At 38.1% G+C, this 17,886-nt stretch overlaps 1 protein-coding gene across 2 annotated transcripts; it reads left to right on the top strand.

Moving 5' to 3' along the window:
* Positions 1–4,250: 4,250 nt before the first annotated feature.
* Positions 4,251–8,697, top strand: LOC134631983 (beta-1,3-galactosyl-O-glycosyl-glycoprotein beta-1,6-N-acetylglucosaminyltransferase 4-like). 2 transcript variants are annotated; one of them, XM_063480558.1, is made up of 3 exons: positions 4,251–4,395; positions 4,514–4,570; positions 6,159–8,697. In XM_063480558.1, exon 3 carries the CDS (start codon positions 6,160–6,162, stop codon positions 7,450–7,452), a length of 1,293 nt encoding a protein of 430 aa, XP_063336628.1. In that variant the 5' UTR covers positions 4,251–4,395; positions 4,514–4,570; position 6,159; the 3' UTR covers positions 7,453–8,697. The 2 variants fall into 2 exon arrangements, with proteins under 2 accessions (XP_063336628.1, XP_063336627.1); XM_063480557.1 differs by having other exon boundaries at positions 4,514–4,595.
* The last annotated feature ends 9,189 nt before the right edge of the window (positions 8,698–17,886 follow it).

Here is a 17,886-nt window from a genome sequence, read left to right as displayed (position 1 = left end):
AATATGGCGATCCGGAAATACTGACGTCAATCCGCTTGTGAGGTACTGACGTATGAACCCTGCTTCCGGCTCCAAGCTCCTACTGAGTTAATTGAGGCTGTTGCCCTTATACCGTTTAGTAGTACAGTGTATCTTATTTTATTTAACACAAACAAGCCCTCAAGAATAATCAGTGGTCGTTGTCTGCATCTGTGGCTTTTATTAGCGCTGTTCATGTGGATCACGTCTCTGCTTTTTTAATTCAGAGACAAAGGTGGTGGCCCAGTACTTTTGTCCAGCGAGATTTTTTTTAAAAAAAAAGTATTTGTTCACTTCCTGATTTCTTATTCTTTTGTATATTCGTCAGACTTTAGATAATCAAACAAATAATGTGGAAGAATCTTAGCCCACTCTTCTGTATAATTGTTTAAATGCACCCAAATTAGAGGGTTTTGGAGCTTAAATAACCTGTTTAATGTCACACCAAAGATTTTCATTCGTTTTTGAGTCCAGACTTTCTTTAGGACACTTTAAAACCTTCATTCTGTTTATTTATTTATTTATTTATTGCTGCGGTTTTTTGGATCTTTGTCCTGCTGCATAACCCAAGTGTGCTTCAGCTTTAAGGTAGAAACTGATGGCTGGGCATTCTCCTTTTGCAGTTTCTGGTAAAGAGCAGAATTCATGGTTCCATCAATTCACCCAGGTCCTTATAAGCAGCAAAGGATGCCCAGACCATCACACTACCACCACCATGTTTGACTGTTGGTATGATGATCTTTTTCTGAAATAGTGTGTTAGTTTTACCCCAGATGTAACGGGACTCAAACTTCCACTTTTTCTCATCCATCCACAGAATATTTTCCCAAAAGTCTTGGGGATCATCAAGATATTTTTTTGTAAATGTGAGACTAATCTTTGTGTTATTTTTAGTCAGCAGTGGTACTTTCCTTGGAACTTTCCCATGGATGCCATTTTTGACCAGTGTCTGTCTTATTGTTGAATCATGAACACTGACCATAAGTGAGAGTAGCCTGCAGTTCTTTAAATGTTTTTCTGGGTTCTTCTGTCTTTCCAAACGTCCATTGAATGGACAGATAACATCTGATAACATCCAAAGAGAGGACATTTGGGTAGCATTTCTGCCTTAATAAATGAAATCATAATTTAAAAAAAATATCATCCATTCATTCCTTTCCACTTATCTTTGTCAGGATTGCCTATCCCAGCCACCATATTGCCAGTCTGTTGCACATCTAACACATAGAGACAGAAACCATTCACACTCACATTCATGAGTTACCAATTAGAATGACCAATTAACCTAACCCCACTAACTGCATGTCTTTGGACATGTGTGGGAGCTGGAGTGCCTGGAGAGAACCCACTCTAACACAGAGAGAACATGCAAACTTCACACAGAAAGGCCCCAACCAGGTGGTGGAATTGAACTCAGGACCTTCTTGCTGTGAGGCAACAGTGCTAATAACCACACTGCTCCATTTAATTTTAAAAACTGCATTTTGTATTTACTTGGATTATGTCTGTATAATATTAAATTTGGTTTTTACACACTTTGAGTGCGACAAATATGAAAAAACAAAACAAAGCTATGGAATCAGGAAGGAGGTAAATACTTTTTCACAGAGCTGTAGCTAGATGCTGAGTTGTCTAATACGAGTTTTTTTTTCTTATTCATTGCCTTCATTTGCCTACAAAGACTGCCTCAACATTTTTTGATCAAATAACTCCTTAAGTAATTACTTACCTACTTACTGAATCTGTCATGATCGACTTTTAGTCTAAGGATATTTTGTGAATAAGGCCCTTGATCTAGCTGTTTGAATCAAGCTTCAAGACCTGAAATATTTGTGTTTATATTGTGCTCACGTAATGGTCACTCCTACATAAAGCTTTGCTTATGTATGAAAACCTGGAGCCAGGCTGGGAACTTGGCAGAGACAGAGTGGCCTTTCACAGTGTGCAGAAGGTGGCTCTTGGATAGGTTTACAGCAGTCTAACAGCATTTTTTTCTTTCTTTTTTTTTCTTTTTTTTTGTTGGCCCAACCCTCTGGCTCCTGTTATGGCTCCTAATCTGACTTTTCTTCTTATTTACAACACTAACAGGAATATTATCCATCCAAAAGTCTCATTATTAATTTGCATCCAGTATAATCTTACAACATATTCACAGCCACAATATTTTAATCATATAAACCAGCTAGGCGTAATTCCCTTTCACCTTTATTGTATTTAAAGAACATTCCTGAGGAGAAAAGACTGTAAGATAGTTAAAATATGATTGTCCTTTCATCTTGTTGGATGTGAAAATTGTATATTTCCAACAAACAGTGTTGAATTCTTATGAGAACCTTTATGAGCTTCTCTTATGTGAAAATATCTTGGTAGTGTTAAGCAGCCACTGTTTGGTGATGACTGTAATCAATGGAAACAGTATTTGTTTTCCTCTCGCACATGCTCAGTGAAGCGAGGCTTATTCTCGGAAGACACACAGAGAGTGGGTGAGAGGGTGAACATATGGCACATAACTGTTAGACCGTTGTGGATAAATAAGTGTTGCATCAGTGAGGTAATACAATACTCAATTAGAGTTTTGTGCAAGCAAATGACACAGAGCTCTGTGGAGATCCAATCTATGGAGAAGTTGTGTGTTGTGAGTGTTTTGCTGTTTGATTTCTTATTTTTAAATATCTGCCTCAGTGTTCATTTATTGGCTTCTAACTGATAAACATGACACAATTATATACAACTGTGTCATGAGCCATTACAAGTGTGTTTGCCATTATCATCACAAGCTCTGTTTGTAACATCCATAGACTGTACCTAAACTTGCCTATATTTAGGCCTTCACCATTGTTTCACAAACTCCTGTTTTAGCCGCTGGCTGCAAAGGAAACCCACATTCTCACGTTCGCACATTTGCATTGATGTGCAAGTGCATAAAGATAAATGTGTTTTCGGAGGTCACCTCATGGGTGAATTTATGCTGATATTGGATTAAAAGGAAGCTCTCAACCATTTGATTAGAAAACAAAAAAACAAACAAACAAACACACAAAAAAAAAAAAACAGATCCCAGTGGGGGTTTGAATTCTTCTTTAATTTTTGAAAGTAATTTTTCTTTCATTTATAAATAGATTCATTGGTTTAAAAACAGCATTTGCATTGCATTTCATTTTCAATATTTGTTTCTAAAGTATAATAAAGCATGTGACTGGGTTTAATGGCTCTCTGTTAGTTGTGTCACATGTAAAACTGTAAAAAAAAAAAAAAGTGGTTTCCGGTGTCTCTTTCAGTTTCTTTGTATTTCTGTTTTCTAGGTTAGCTTCATAAAACCAACTTGAAGAGAGAAGAAAAAAAAGACACACCTCAGACCAATATATGCCTGCACACCTGCACACTATGCTTTTTTTCAACAAATGCCTGGACTTTTGTTTTGCATGGTGTATTTAAGTATGACTTTTATGGCATTACTGATAATAATAACCAATCTGCATGACTTGAGTTGACATTTATGACCCAGCAAAATCACCATTCTACATTCCAACCTGGCTCATATCAGTCACTTGTGTAGGTAGCATATTTAATTTTCACGTGTGTTTTAATAGGCTGATTATAGTTTAAATGCATTTAAGCCAGTATCTTAGAATTCTTTTGATGAATTAGTTTGCTTTTCTGTCATAAAGAGATAATCAGGATTGTGTTATTTCAGAACAAAGTCAAGTCACTGAACGACCGTCATAGATTGATTTTTTTTATTCTTCCCCCACCCCCCCCAAAAAACATAGAAATGACCTCACTGTTGAGTTTTCTCACACACCACCTCCAAGTTTTAAGTCTTGAGAGCTCCCATGATTGGTACAGCTTTCTTCCTTCTCATCCTTTCTTTCGCCCTTAGTGAGTTCAGATGACTCCAGCCACGGGGTCTTAATTCATACTATTTTAACCAGATTTGTTCAGGAAGCAGCCGTTTCAGCAAAGCGCATTTGCAGGGGAAACCGGTTTTTATTTGCTCCTTCCCCACTCTTAAAACAAGTTTTGTTTTATTTACCTACTACAGAGACAAACCAATGATTACACACAAAACACGTCTTTCTGCTTTTTCTGTCTTTTCTGTTCGTTTCTTTCTTTCGTTTTTTTTTAAAGACTTGAGCTGTAATTAGTTTCCTGAACCCCTCCCTCTTTTCCGGGTTATTTCTCAGCGCGTCTCTGTCCTGTGGTCCTCAGCTCAGCACGGTTGACAGCTTGTCGCGCTTCTTCTGAACACGTTTTCCTCTGATTAACAACGTATAATCAGACATTTCTTCAAGTTTGCGTTGTCCACAGATGTCGCGACAGCAGTGTGGAAAGTGGAAGGGCAGGGAGGATGAATGCCCACTCTTTTTTCTGACATAAGTAAGTTTTCATTCTTTCTTTTTTTTTTTTCATTCTTCACTTTCGTGAGTCGAAGTTTTACTGTCGAGGCAGCGAAGACGGAACATTTGCATTAAACCCACGTTTTGACAACTTTCAGGTTTAAAAACTGCTTGCCAGGTCTTTTGGGGAGACCGGCACCAGCGCGAAGAGCAAGGTGAGGGCTTTTCACATTATGGAAGGTATTCATCACATCTAAATTAGCTCTCCCGTTTGCTATTGTATATCATAGATGGCAAAGGCCTCCCAATTTCACTTCTGTGACTGTCTGTCTACTTAAAGAGATGAGATCATATAAGCTATAGTGTTCCGTTCTTTTTGTTGAAGGTATTTGCAATGATAGTCTTCACACAACAATAAACAGATCGCACGTTTGGAAGTAATTAAAATAAGCTGTTTTGATCTTATTTATTTATTTATTTATTATCATCCACTCTGAATTGGATAACTTCTTTTAACTTCTTTTCTAGTGTATATTCACGTCACCTTTGTGTTTTGGTCACACTTTTTAAGGGCACACTTATAAATTTCAGACGACTATCTCCTGTTTTGAATTGGGAGATGTTGTTTTTTTAAAACTAGGCCTATGGATTTTCAAAGCAAATGACAATGAGGCAACTATATCCATGTGAAATCTGTAAAAATAAATTTCCAAACGTAAAGGTATTTTTTAATAGCAATTATATGTCTCTGTGTGTGTTGTATACTTCTCATTCTTTAAAAGGAAAAAAAACATATACGTCAGATCTGAATAAGACCCTGTTTTCTGTTTTGTTTCTTGAATAATAACGTCCGCATATACAATAAAGAAATGCAAAATGTTACCTTTGTACTGTAGAAACTGTAAGTATTACAAGCGTACTTAGGAGTTGGTGAAATCTGATTCTGTGTTTCCTCAGAATTTCTTAAGTAAATAATTGTTGCCAGAATATTTGTTTTATTTTTTTAAACCAGAGAATTTATTGAACTTTCCGACCATTAAAAAAAATCAATTGAATGTCAATTTACATATATTTGTATGCATTTGTATAATTTTTGCCACATCTATTTATTGCTTAAAAAATAAATTAAAATCAGTTTTTTTAGGGAACAAATGATGACGTAGAAGTCTCACAAACTCATGTATCAAATGTTATACACTTGGCGTTACAAAGTGACACTTTCTTTCTTTTGGACACTTGTCATGTTTCTATGAAGGTAACATAAGATAAGATAAGATAAGATAAGATAAGATAAGATAAGATAGATTTTTATTGTCACTGTTACCAGAACAATGAAACACAGTTGTCATCTCTCCATTGGCAGAATGGAGAGCACAGAGAATGTACGTAATGCACAATAATATGTAATAACATATATATATATATGTATATATGTGTGTGTGTGTGTGTATATATATTATACTGTAATAAATACAGTTTATAAATATAGTGCAAGTGTCTGTGAGTGTTAGCAGCACAGTTAACCTTCAATCAGGGTGGAGGTAGGGCACGTTTGACAGACTGTGGGTAGAAGCTTCTATTGAATCTGTTTGTCTTTGCATGGCTTCACTGGATGTGCTAAAGTTATTGCACAATAAACAAATCAGCTGGCTCTGAGGGGGTCAAGCGAGAGACACTCCTTCTTGTGGAGTAACCCTATTCTAAAACAAACTGAAATGATTTTTTAGGTGGTTAGGTATTTCTGAAGAATAACATTATCAGTTGGGTTTATTTTCCTTCATGTTGTGTTTTCTCTCACTACAGAATGACCATGCGATGTTTATCGCTGCGACTAAGACGAAAGCAGTTCCTTCCCTCCTTCCTGTCATTGCTGACTGTATGCGTCCTGCTATTGGTCTGTGTCAAGCACAGCTACATCACTGAACCTTCACATATTGCTACGGACATGCAGATAATTCCCAAGTACAATATTGATTGCTCTGCTATTTATGACATGGACCCAGTGGAGGTGGGGAAATCTCTGCTAATCAAAAAGAAAGACGTTGTAGAGAGTAAAGATGAAAGTCTAGCTTATCTTACCTCTAACTGTACTTTATTCAGAAAGTACAGGGGTTATGATAATGTGTGTGTCACAGAAGAGGAGCAAGACTTTCCTATTGCTTATTCTTTGGTTGTGCATAAATCTGCCTGGATGGTAGAGAGACTCATCAATGCACTGTACTCACCCAGTAATATCTACTGTATCCACTATGATCAAAAGTCCTCTGCTCAGTTCATATCAGCCATGGAGGGTTTGGCCCAGTGTCTGCCCAATGTCTTCATTACCAGCAAGAAAGAATCAGTATATTATGCAAGCATTAGCCGATTAAAGGCTGATCTCAACTGTCTGTCTGACCTTTTGGGTTCAGAAGTCAAGTGGAAGTATGTCATCAACCTCTGTGGCCAAGACTTCCCTCTCAAGTCCAACATGGAGCTAGTGTCAGAACTAAAGCAACTGAATGGCAGAAACATGTTAGAGACGAGCCGACCCACACCAGCTAAGAAACAACGGTTCACCTTTCACTATGAGCTGAAAGATGCCAGCTTTGAATATCAAAAACTGCCAGTGAAAACAGAGTATGTAAAGAACCCACCACCACACAATATTGAGGTGTTCTCTGGAAACGCCTACTTTGTACTTTCCCGGAAGTTCATTGAGCATATGAATGCCTCAGGTGTAGTGAAAGATTTTTTGTCCTGGTCAGAGGACACCTACTCCCCAGATGAACACTTTTGGGCAACACTTGTGCGACTGCCAGGTGTCCCTGGAGAGGTGCCTAGATCCAAGCCTGATATCACAGACCTGATGAGCAAAACCAGGCTGGTGAAGTGGCAGTACCTGGAGGAGCAGCTGTACCCACCGTGCACAGGGACACATGTTCGCAGCGTTTGTATATTTGGTGCTGCGGAAATGCGTTGGTTGCTGAACTATGGCCACTGGTTTGCCAATAAGTTTGACCCCAAAGTGGACCCTGTACTCATTCAGTGCCTTGAGGAGAAGCTGAAGGAAAAGCAGAAGCTATATCAATCAGTGTCACTGACTTGTCGTAAAGGTTAAATGATGGCTAAAATGGATCAGGAACAAATATTATGTTCTTTCAGTGATTTTTCAAATTTGACTGCTATTTCTTATACATCATTACCTTTGAAGTTACAAATCAACATAATTGATTAATTATAATGAGCTATAAGTAATAGCGAAGGGGACTAATCACTGTTTTCTGGTCTTTTAGAAACGAAAGTTTAAGTGGGAAAGACAAAATGCAGCGTTGAGATATGAAAATGGTGTTTACAGCTCTAATATGTTGCATCAGCACTGTTTGTTTAAGGAAAGGCCTGGCCGAGCTGCATTCTTTTCTCAGGGTGTTCTGTCTCACTTGAGTCAGTTGTTTATCTACAAAGACAATGTTGGTTTTATGTATTCAGTTTTTAAGAGATTTATTTCTTAGATTTCTGTCTTCACAGAAAAGTCCAGTTTACAAAAAACACACCCATGAGGAACATGTCTTAGCAGAAACAGTCGTCTGCTTCTCATTGTGAATGGGGGAAAACAGGGATAATATTTGTTTTTGTTAATTGGTTGAATGAAACTGTAATGAGAGGTAATTATACAATAATGAATGGTTACATTTTAAAAGCTAACATGCGCTTACCTGTTTCTGACCGATTCCCTTTTCCTCTGATACATGTGTTAACGTTTTACTACAGATTCAGTTTTCGGATCATTCTGATGGTGCTCTTGCAAACTATAATAACAAAATATTATTTCCTCAACACACAACATGCTATCTGGACAGCGCCTTTTTCCATGAAATGCAATGGAACACATTGGATTGGTTTTACACAGAATACTGTGTAAAACAGAGGAGAGGTCATCTATTCTATGTCATCTATTCCTCACAAACAAATCAAGAGCTAATTTGTTTGCAACAATCAAACTGGTGGATGGATACAAGCTGCTTTAGTAAGGGTTGATTCCAACTATATATGTAATGCAGGTTTGCATCAAACTATAACGTAAATTGGAAAAATAAACAGCCTCTCAGTGTTAGACTGTATATAAAAGATTAACAGAACTTGTTAGGTTATAAAAGTAAAGGTCATGGAGGAAACAAATGCAGTATGTGCCTGTTGATGGGGAAATAAGCCCGATGTTCATCTGATATGGCTTTATCAAGTGACCTGCTTTAAACATGTCCTTAAATAGTTCCTTGTGATTTTCTAGTCTTTGATGCTTGAATTGAGTTGAATACAACAAGGTGTTCATTTTACAAATTATGGTCCTCAAATAAAGTGAAAAATTACAACATGATTCAGAATGGGCGTACTCTGTTATTTATAGCTAGTACTACTGAGCATGGATCGTTGCTTTGTTTCTCATTCAGATCCACCCCAAAAGTTATGCCTGGTTGAAAAAAACAAAAAACAAAACAAAAAACAAAAACCACAATGGTCAAAAGACTCCAAATAAAGGGTGGCCTCTTTTAATTACAGTTTATACTTTTCTTTTATCTTTACTGCTTTCACACAGATGTTTTGAGTTTTACCATAGACAGGAAATGAACACTGCAAAAAAAAATTCTGTTACAATTAGGATTGTGTACTGAAATACCTTAAATGGTTATTTATTTTAAAGCATTACTGCAACATGAATCGATATGCACACAAGGAAGTAAAAAAAAAAGAGGATATCTCAAGAGTATCTCTGTTGTTATCTGACCTCTGTTTACATGTTTGCAAATGTCAGCAGTGGACAAACATAGGAACTTATTGCAGCTACCACAACTCTGAGCAAAACAATAACTTGAAAAAAATGTGGTTCACATAAATCAACCATGGTTGTTTACGTTTATAATTAGCACTGAGCTATGAGGCTCCTATTGTCGAGATTTCATCCTTGAGAACATAAACAGGAGAAGAGCAGATTGTCATGGTTCTCGCAGGACTGCTCTCTTTTGCATCCACTGTCTCTCTTTTTTGTTCTTTCAATTCTTAGGTGGAGTTGGGCAGGCGCTGGTGCATTGCTCTGACCCACTTTCAGCCAGCACACCTGCTTACCATTATCACATCACTTATGGGAGTAAAAGGGTCAGCAGAAACCTTACTCCTTGCCAGCTCATCTTCACCCTTGTGGTGGTAATCAGGTTCTCAACTTATGAGTGCCTTCGTTACCTGACCTTGTTCTCTTGTTTGTGCTCCGAGTTGATTCACGGTGTGTGCCTTGGCTGGACTTGAGTTACCTGCAAATTGAGATGGGCAAACTAGGGCTTTCTGATACAATGGAAAGTCTGAAGCAATTGTGCCAGATTTGTGTTGATGTTTCGAAACAATCTGACATCTAATCTATGTTTGCTCATCTTTAACGACATCATTTATTTACAGAACATTGAGCATGTCACAGATGGAGTCATGAAAGCTTATTCAATTCCAGTAAATCATAGACTTTATGGGATGTTCCGGTTTTGCATATGAATAAAATGACCCCGTATGAGAACACTACACCTGAAAGGACAAGTAGAAGTTTGTTTTTTTTCTGCAAGTCTGTCACTGACATGTGTTCTGAGATGCTCATGTTATTGTGGAAAGTGACTTGTTGGGGCATTAACCCATGATATCTTGTGGTTTCTGACACCAGGTAACTGGGAGAAAATCCTTATATGCTGCTGAGGAATGCCAGTTACATGTAATTTGTGCAGACTGGCAACAGCAATTAATACAATGCATATAAACCAACCAGAAACACACAGATGAAAGGAGTCCGTAAAAGACTAATGGACAAGCTTTTTGTTATTGTTTGTTCTAATGTGTTTAGCCTACATGCTAATCTAATCACTCTAGATAAAACAGCTGAACTGAGCTTCTTTGTTTGCAGTGATGTTTTACCTGTCATATTATTTCACTGGTAAATACGTGAAATAACACTTTTTTCATTTTAAACTTTAAACTGGGTCTAGCTTTGGATTTACAAGTACAAGTGTGGAGTGTCTCTCGGTTTCAGTTTTACACAGATTGCATTTGCAGCCATTCTGCCATCAGATACCCTGAGCTTCTTTCATCATTTGGACATTTTAATGTTACATACTTCTATTTCTAAAGTGCTTTTCCAGCCTTTCTTACCACTCAAAGAGCTGTAGACTACAAGCTAGGTTTGTTCATGCATTATTTGATACACTTTAAGCACTTTATCGAGCTCAAATCTATAATCATCAATTAACCTAACATGCATGTCTTTGAAAGGAAACTGGAATACCTGGAGAAATCCTTGTAGGCACAGGGAGCACACACAAACTTCTCACAGAAGGGTCTGGATCTCGAAGATTCAGACCAGGAATCTTGTAGTTGTGACTCAGTAGTGGTAAATAATAGTTGGTGGATCAGCTTTGATACCAGAGGTGAGATTGGTACCGGATCAATAGCGTCATAGAATCAATACTTTACTTTGTTTCTCTCGTCTTAGTTCAGTAGTTTTTTCATCCTTTAAGTTACTCTGTGTCTGTGCATACACTCTACCCCTTCTCCATGCTCTGTTGTGTGCAGTTGTCCTGCAGTCTCCGCTTTTGCCTTAGCAGCACTGAGGAGCAGCAATACTGCAGTGAGTGAGAAAGTGCAGCATTGTGTAGTAGTACATGACAGGTGTAAATGAAAACACTGTAAATAGTGATGTATGTTGAAAGGAAATTCTCCACTGTTGCAACACCATTACCACAGTAGCATTAAAGACAAGAAAGATCGTGAAAAAGAGGACTTTGTGGGCAAAAGAAATGAAGAGAGGAGGAAGTTAAAAAAGAAAATATAGATTATCTATAAAATTATTGGCTTTGTTAACAGGAGTACCTAAAATATCTAAAACAGAAAGAAACTAAATGCTAAAAACACCCTTAACAGTCCTGATTGGCTGTCAGTGCTGCTGTGTAAGCTGTAAAGCAGTAAACCAGTACTTGTAACCTGCTTGAGCATTATGCAGAAACAATACTTACCAAAAAGAAAGTTCGTGTCTAGGGCATAATATGACTCATCTAAAGGTATGCAGAGAGTCTATTGAAAGAATGTCTCTGACAAAATGCACAGTTTTCACAATCTGTCCTTTGTATAAGCTGTAATAATATTTCACTCCCAAGCCTCCCCACTGACATCTGAGGATTTGATCCCCATAGTGCTTTGTTGAGATAATGTACTTAACCTGGCACATCTCATGTAACTACTTCAGCCCTCTACTACTAATTCCTAGTGCATAGCCTAGTAGTGCATAAAAACTCAGAGAAACAGTATTTCCCAGAAATGTCACAATTTTCTCCATATTTCTGGTTTGTATGACTTGCACACTGCTCATTTGAACTTTCTCAGTAACTATATTACATGGGCTCAGATTCCTAATGCTGACAAGTGAAGTGCAAATTTTAGCTTCCTGTTTGTTTCTTGTAAGAAAAGTGTTAGTGTTTCTGGTCTGCAGTTCCTTGGAAAGCATTTCCTTTTAACTCACAATTACTTTTCAGTACTTTTTCTTTTTTTCTTAGTTTTTCTTTATTTCTTTTTAAACAAAGCAGTCATTGTTCTCTACTCATACTTTTTTCTTTAGAGTATTAGTTCTTTTCCCTCTTTGCTTTTTAAACATGAGTTATGTGTTAGAAAGTGTAGTTTCTTTTGACTCATCCCTTATTCCCAGAAGAACTTCAATTCAAGCTGCTAAGGCTTTTGCACACAGAGGCAGTGGTAGTGTTCAGGAAAAGGTCACAGTAAAACCCTTAAATAGCACATGAAATTGTAGCCCCTCACTTACCACATGTCTGAGAGGTGTCTGATTTCTACCAGGGCTGCGTTGCTCTGTTTTGAGCATGAGAGTTATAATAATGTTTATTTTGCACATCATGAAGAGCACACATGGTATGACAGATGAGGTCAGCTTAGTTCGGATTCTAAAATATAAAAGAGGTTTTGTTTATGCAGTGGTGATGCATCTTGGACTTATTAGGTACACTGTTAAGTCAGCCAAAGAAACCCCTTGGCCCCTGTTCAAGGGGGTGAAGTCTTCTAATGGAAATAACTTTTAAGCCTCAGTGAATCATTTCTTAACAAGCCTCACAGTTCAGCCTTGAAGAAGAAGAAGTTTTGCTTCTCAGATTCACTTAGGTATTTTGATGAAATAGCATTACAAAATGCAAAAACAATGAAGTAAAAAATGTTAAAAGCGATTCCAGTGATTTGAAAATAGTACACAGAACACTTTTTCTGTTTTACAACAGAAATGTATTTATTTATTTTTGAAAAATAAGAGATTTCTATGAAGAGTGTCTGGCCTCTCCCTTAGAGATAGGATGAAGAGTTCAATCATTTAAGAATGGCTCTGACCCAAGACAATTTGGAGAGATTATATTTCTTAAGGCTGGCATGGGAACGCCTTGGTGTTCCCTCAGATACACTAAAGCAGGTGATTGGGGAAAGGGAAGTCTGTGTTTTTCTGTGTAGGAAGCTGCCCTGGAAGAGCATAAATGGACAGATGGATTTGTTCACCAGCACTGTGTTAGGACATGTGGGAACAAGGGAAATCAGGTGTGGCGCTGAGCAGAATAGCAAAACAAAAATGTGGAATTTAAGTATGTGCTTCTTGATTAAATCTTTTTCTTTCATATCCTATTTCTCTTGAAAAGGCCCTTTGCATGCTCAGCTACTTGCTAGTGGAGCCGCAGGCTACAATGCCAAATAATACTTGCCTGTAATGTGCTTCACAGCATTGTCACAAGACATAATGTACCCCTTTGTGATAATGTTTATGATGCACCTGAGCCTGATGAGGACCCAGAAAATCCTCCTGCAATCCCTCCCAGTAAGGGACTGAACAGGGAGATGCAGCTGTTCAAAATTACTCTTGAGTGTTTTGTTCAACTAATCAAGTTGGTCCTATAAATTCAGCATTTAATTAGTAAGGGCATGAAACCATGAACTCAAAGGGAGCCAGGGACCCAGGCACTACTGGTGGGTGTCAGGAACCATTATGATGTATTTGTAGGACTGAGTCACAATGGGCTGGGGTGATAGGAGGACAGCAGAGTAAGTTAAATTCAGATGGAAGAAGGCCAAGTCAAGAAGGGACCATGCTGAAGCCAAAAACACCCAAACTGGTGACAAACCTTACAAAGAGCACAGACTACAGAGATATGGTCCTTAATATTACTGGAGGTGCAAACTGACAAACTTTGCATGGGATTCAAAGTACTGTAAGGGATGCTGAGCCCACAAATGTAGAGAAAACTGATCCAGTTCTTTCTAATTAAGAGGACACGCTCGTTCTTGTTGTTGTGGACAGTGGATCACCTCAGGTAGAACCAGCAGCTACTGCATCAGAAGGTATCAAATAAGGCTTAAAGAAGTCTTTGTCAAAGACAGATAATGATGATGATTATGTTACAGAGTGTGAGGGTGGCGTCTGGTTCCTGGGCCCCGCTTCGATCTCCACACCTGCTCATCATCACTCACCTGCTGCTCATCATTCATGATTGCTCCTGCCATTATTTAAGGCCGCACTGGAGTGCTGGTCTTTGCTGGATTGTTGTACTCACCTCGGTTAGTGTAGCCCCAACTCTCTTTGTGAATCATATCGTATCTCATTATGTTTCCTAGTTTTCCTAATGAACGTTCTATTCTCTGTACTGACCCTCCAGGATCCGTTTCCTGATTTCTGTGGACCCATTTTGGTTGAGAGTGAGTGTGACTGAGTCACAGACTGTGTGAAGAGGAGTGTCCTGGACCTGCCCCTGGATTTGTGTTTGAGTCCTGCCTGACATCTGTGACAACATAGTCTTTGAAATTGTGTAACTTTTTTTTTTTAAAGAACACCTTCAAATGCCATATTGTTTATATTTATTAGTTGTTTAGTCAGTGGACTGAATGTTACAAAGAAAGTTACCACCAGAGCTCTTCTTTGTAACACTCCCCTTTGTAACACTTGAAATAAACACACTTAAAAGTACTGTGTGATTACTGTTCTTACTGTTCTCTGTAATATTTGAAAAATGTTTCAGTATTTTAAACTTAAATTATTCCATATGCATCATGACAAAGTAGGTGAGATATGTGGTAATCCTTAAAAGTCTGTACCTGGATACCTGGATTAAAGTGATCCTATCTGGTTCCTTTTTTTTTTCTTTTCTTTTCTTTCCTTTTTTCTTTTTCTTTTTTTTTTTTTTTGAATAATGAGGACAAAAGTGAGCCGGATTATGTGATCCATTGAAAACCAAGGAAAAACCAAAAGCAGATGATTTTTATCTGCATTACACCTTTTAAACAACTGGGTCCTGAGGATTAGGATAGGCCATCAGTCCTTTTAGGCATTCTAGGTCACTGACTGGAGCACCAGTACAGAAGAAGAGTTGAACAAGGCTTTGCTGTATAGTGTTCCAGGAAATGAAGTTATTCATGCCAGTCAGTTCAGTTAGTCGGTCAACCATTAAAGTTGGTTTGAGAGCAAGTGAACTTGATTTATGGAATGTCTGATCCCAGGAGAAGGGTAGATCTTAGATTTGAACCTTTAGATTTGAACCTTAATTACACACACACACACACAACCTGAAGAACCAAACAGAACAACATAATCTGCAAAAAGCAAAGGTAAAATCCTGAAGCCACTAAAGCGGAGACCCTCCACCTGGTTACATCTGGCTACATCTAGATATTCTGTTCACAAAACCTATGAACAGAGTCAGTGACCAAGGGCAGCCCTGGTGGAGTCTAGCATTAACCGGAAAACAAGTCTAACCTCCACAGTATACCCACATGAACCCGGTAAAACTACTTCTCCAAGTCCACAAAACATATGTAGACTTTGGGCAGGTTGGGCAAACCCCCCTACACCCTTGAACATCTTTGAGAGGATAAAGCCCTGGCCGATTGTTCCATGACCAGGTCAAAAACTGCATTGTTCCTCTTGAAGTGAAGGTTTAACTAACAGATGGACTCACATCACTAGTACCGAGGTGTAGATTTTCCCGGGCTGAGAAGTGTGATACACCTATGGTTGCAGTACACCTTCTCCACACCCAAGGCACCGCCCCAGATGTCCAGGCAACGTTGCAGAGACAGGTCAGTCAGGACAACCCTACAACATCCAGTCGGTGCAGTCGGTGCTATCAGTAACAGACGAGTCATTCCCCTTATCCCCAGACTCATTATAAAAGGTGTGATTATAGGATTGAGGAGATAATCAAATCTGCATTTGACATCGGCTGCATCCCACCACCACCATAAACAAGAAGGTCCTGGGTTCATATCCAGGTTACAGTTTTTTATTGTGGACACATGCACACATGCTCTCCTTGTGCATTAACTGGTGACCCTAATGTGGCCATGGATGGATGAATGGATGGACTGATGCTTGAATGGATTCCTTTTGGGGTTTTCTTTTTGTTTAATTTTCTTTTCTTTTCTTTTTTTTTAAATAGGGTTGTAATGTTCTCAACTAAATAATAATAAAACTAATAAAACAAGTAAACATATAACATACATAATTTCCTGATCAAGTATTCTGATTAACCTTTTGTTAAATATGTTTCTGCTTTGAGGTTTTGACTCCAGTTTACACAATAACAAGGCTGCATTAAAAGTTCACAAGGTGAGCAAAACTCTTTCGTTAAGTGAAACTCTAGAATCTATTAGTGGAAAATATTTGCTCATGCAATCTACAAAAGCAGTTACTCAAGGTGTGGTTGTGTAAAAGCATGTGTAAAGCAGCCTTGTGAAGCAAAGTAGATGTCAGAGTACATTACAAGCCTATTTTAGACAGTAGGTTTCTAGTAGATTTCACATTAAGGGGCTATTTAAGAGGTCAGTAAGTTGACTTTAATTGCAATTAAAAGGTTATTTGTCACAGAAAAAAAAAGTACAATTTTCAAAACGTAGGTAAATTAAATTTTTTTTTTGAAAGTTTGATTGTTTTGCAGCAAAAATCTTTATATCATTGTGGAGGAGGACAAAAGTACCACATTAAAGTGAAAAGTATCATAATAAGGGGCAAACTCACTGAGAATTATCTCTACTCTGCACTTCTCAGTAGTGTGGAACATTTAAGCTTATTGTTTTTGTCATAACGGCTGCAAATTTACTTCTTTGGTTCACTCACATGTATAGATGCAGAAGGCTGTTTTCACTGACTAAATCTTTGTAAACCCCCCCCAGTACAACACCTGCCCAGTATCCAACAGCAGTGAGGCCTTTGCAAATGAACATTGACTGGCATCACTTATTCCTCAGCTTATCATCATAATCGCCAGCTCAGTGTTTATATTACTGGATTTTACTAGAGTAGCTTTACACGATTAACAGTTAAAATAATCCTTGTTTATTTCACTTACTGGTCCTTGGTGCAGCCTGCCATTTCATCCTTTGTCTGAAACAAGCTGTTTTAGTTTCCTTCCCTTGCCCAAGGAAATGTATTGCTATTATTATTTATTTATTATCCACTCTTTATCACTAGGATGATTAAACATATAAGCATTACTTCATTATTATGTCCTCATTAAGGACAGAGTTGTTGACTCTTCACTGAGGTGTCCTTTGTCATCTGCTTCTTACTTTAATGCCTACAGGACCTGACCAGGCATACAGCCAGAGAAGACATCTGCCTACACGCTAGGTTGGTCACAGGCATCTCTCTAAGAGCTGCACTTCCCTAAAGGAAGCATGAGAATCACCTTACACAGGGAACAGGTGGGGGATTAGAGGAGATTTGATCCACTGAGTATTTAAGGTATTTCTCGTTGTTCATTTTATGGTTTTGAGCCCGCTATGAATTTATTTGAAATCATTTTCACACTGTTTTTACTTATACACATCTGTAAGTATTATCTTTAGCCTTAGAAGTTGCTGGTCTAAAAGCACAAAATGATAGTAAACTTTTAAAAAAAATGGCTCACCAGTGTTCAAAGGGTACCTATTCTGCACATTTCCAGCTCCACTTATTTATTCTTGAACTTAAGTTTTGAATGATTGTGAAACAGTTTTTGTCTCTTACTGGGCCTTGGTGAGCAAAGTAGAAGCTTTATGCAGCAGGAAGGTGGGGCTTCTGGGCTAACAGCCATAACTGTGTGCCAGGCATTACCATATTAAGGATACTTCCTCTTTCTGACATCGTAATGAGCTAAAGAAAACGGTCTAAAAGAGAACATTAGGAGCAGCCTGAAGTTTCTGGCTAACATAGATTAGTTATTGGTAAAGTTTGGTATTGACAGAACAGCACAAGAGACATTATTGAAGCCCACTCTCACACTACCGATTTCATTTCATGAGTTCTTTGAATCTATTTTAACTTTTAAAACAAATTCTACAGTAGACCAGTGCTCATATTAAATCATATTTTGACTCATAATTACACTCACAGTGAGTCTCAGTTTGGTTTCACTGGTCCCTTAATGTGGCATGCCTTTGCAGTTGAATCATTTATTCAAGCAAAGAGCAGACATTTTTTTTCAGTTGTAGTTGGTTAGATTAAACTTTGAGGCCTTAA

The sequence above is a fragment of the Pelmatolapia mariae genome, linkage group LG7, assembly GCF_036321145.2.
Source record: "Pelmatolapia mariae isolate MD_Pm_ZW linkage group LG7, Pm_UMD_F_2, whole genome shotgun sequence".
Classification (NCBI taxonomy): domain Eukaryota; kingdom Metazoa; phylum Chordata; class Actinopteri; order Cichliformes; family Cichlidae; genus Pelmatolapia; species Pelmatolapia mariae.
This window is presented reverse-complemented; position numbering and strand designations above follow the sequence as displayed.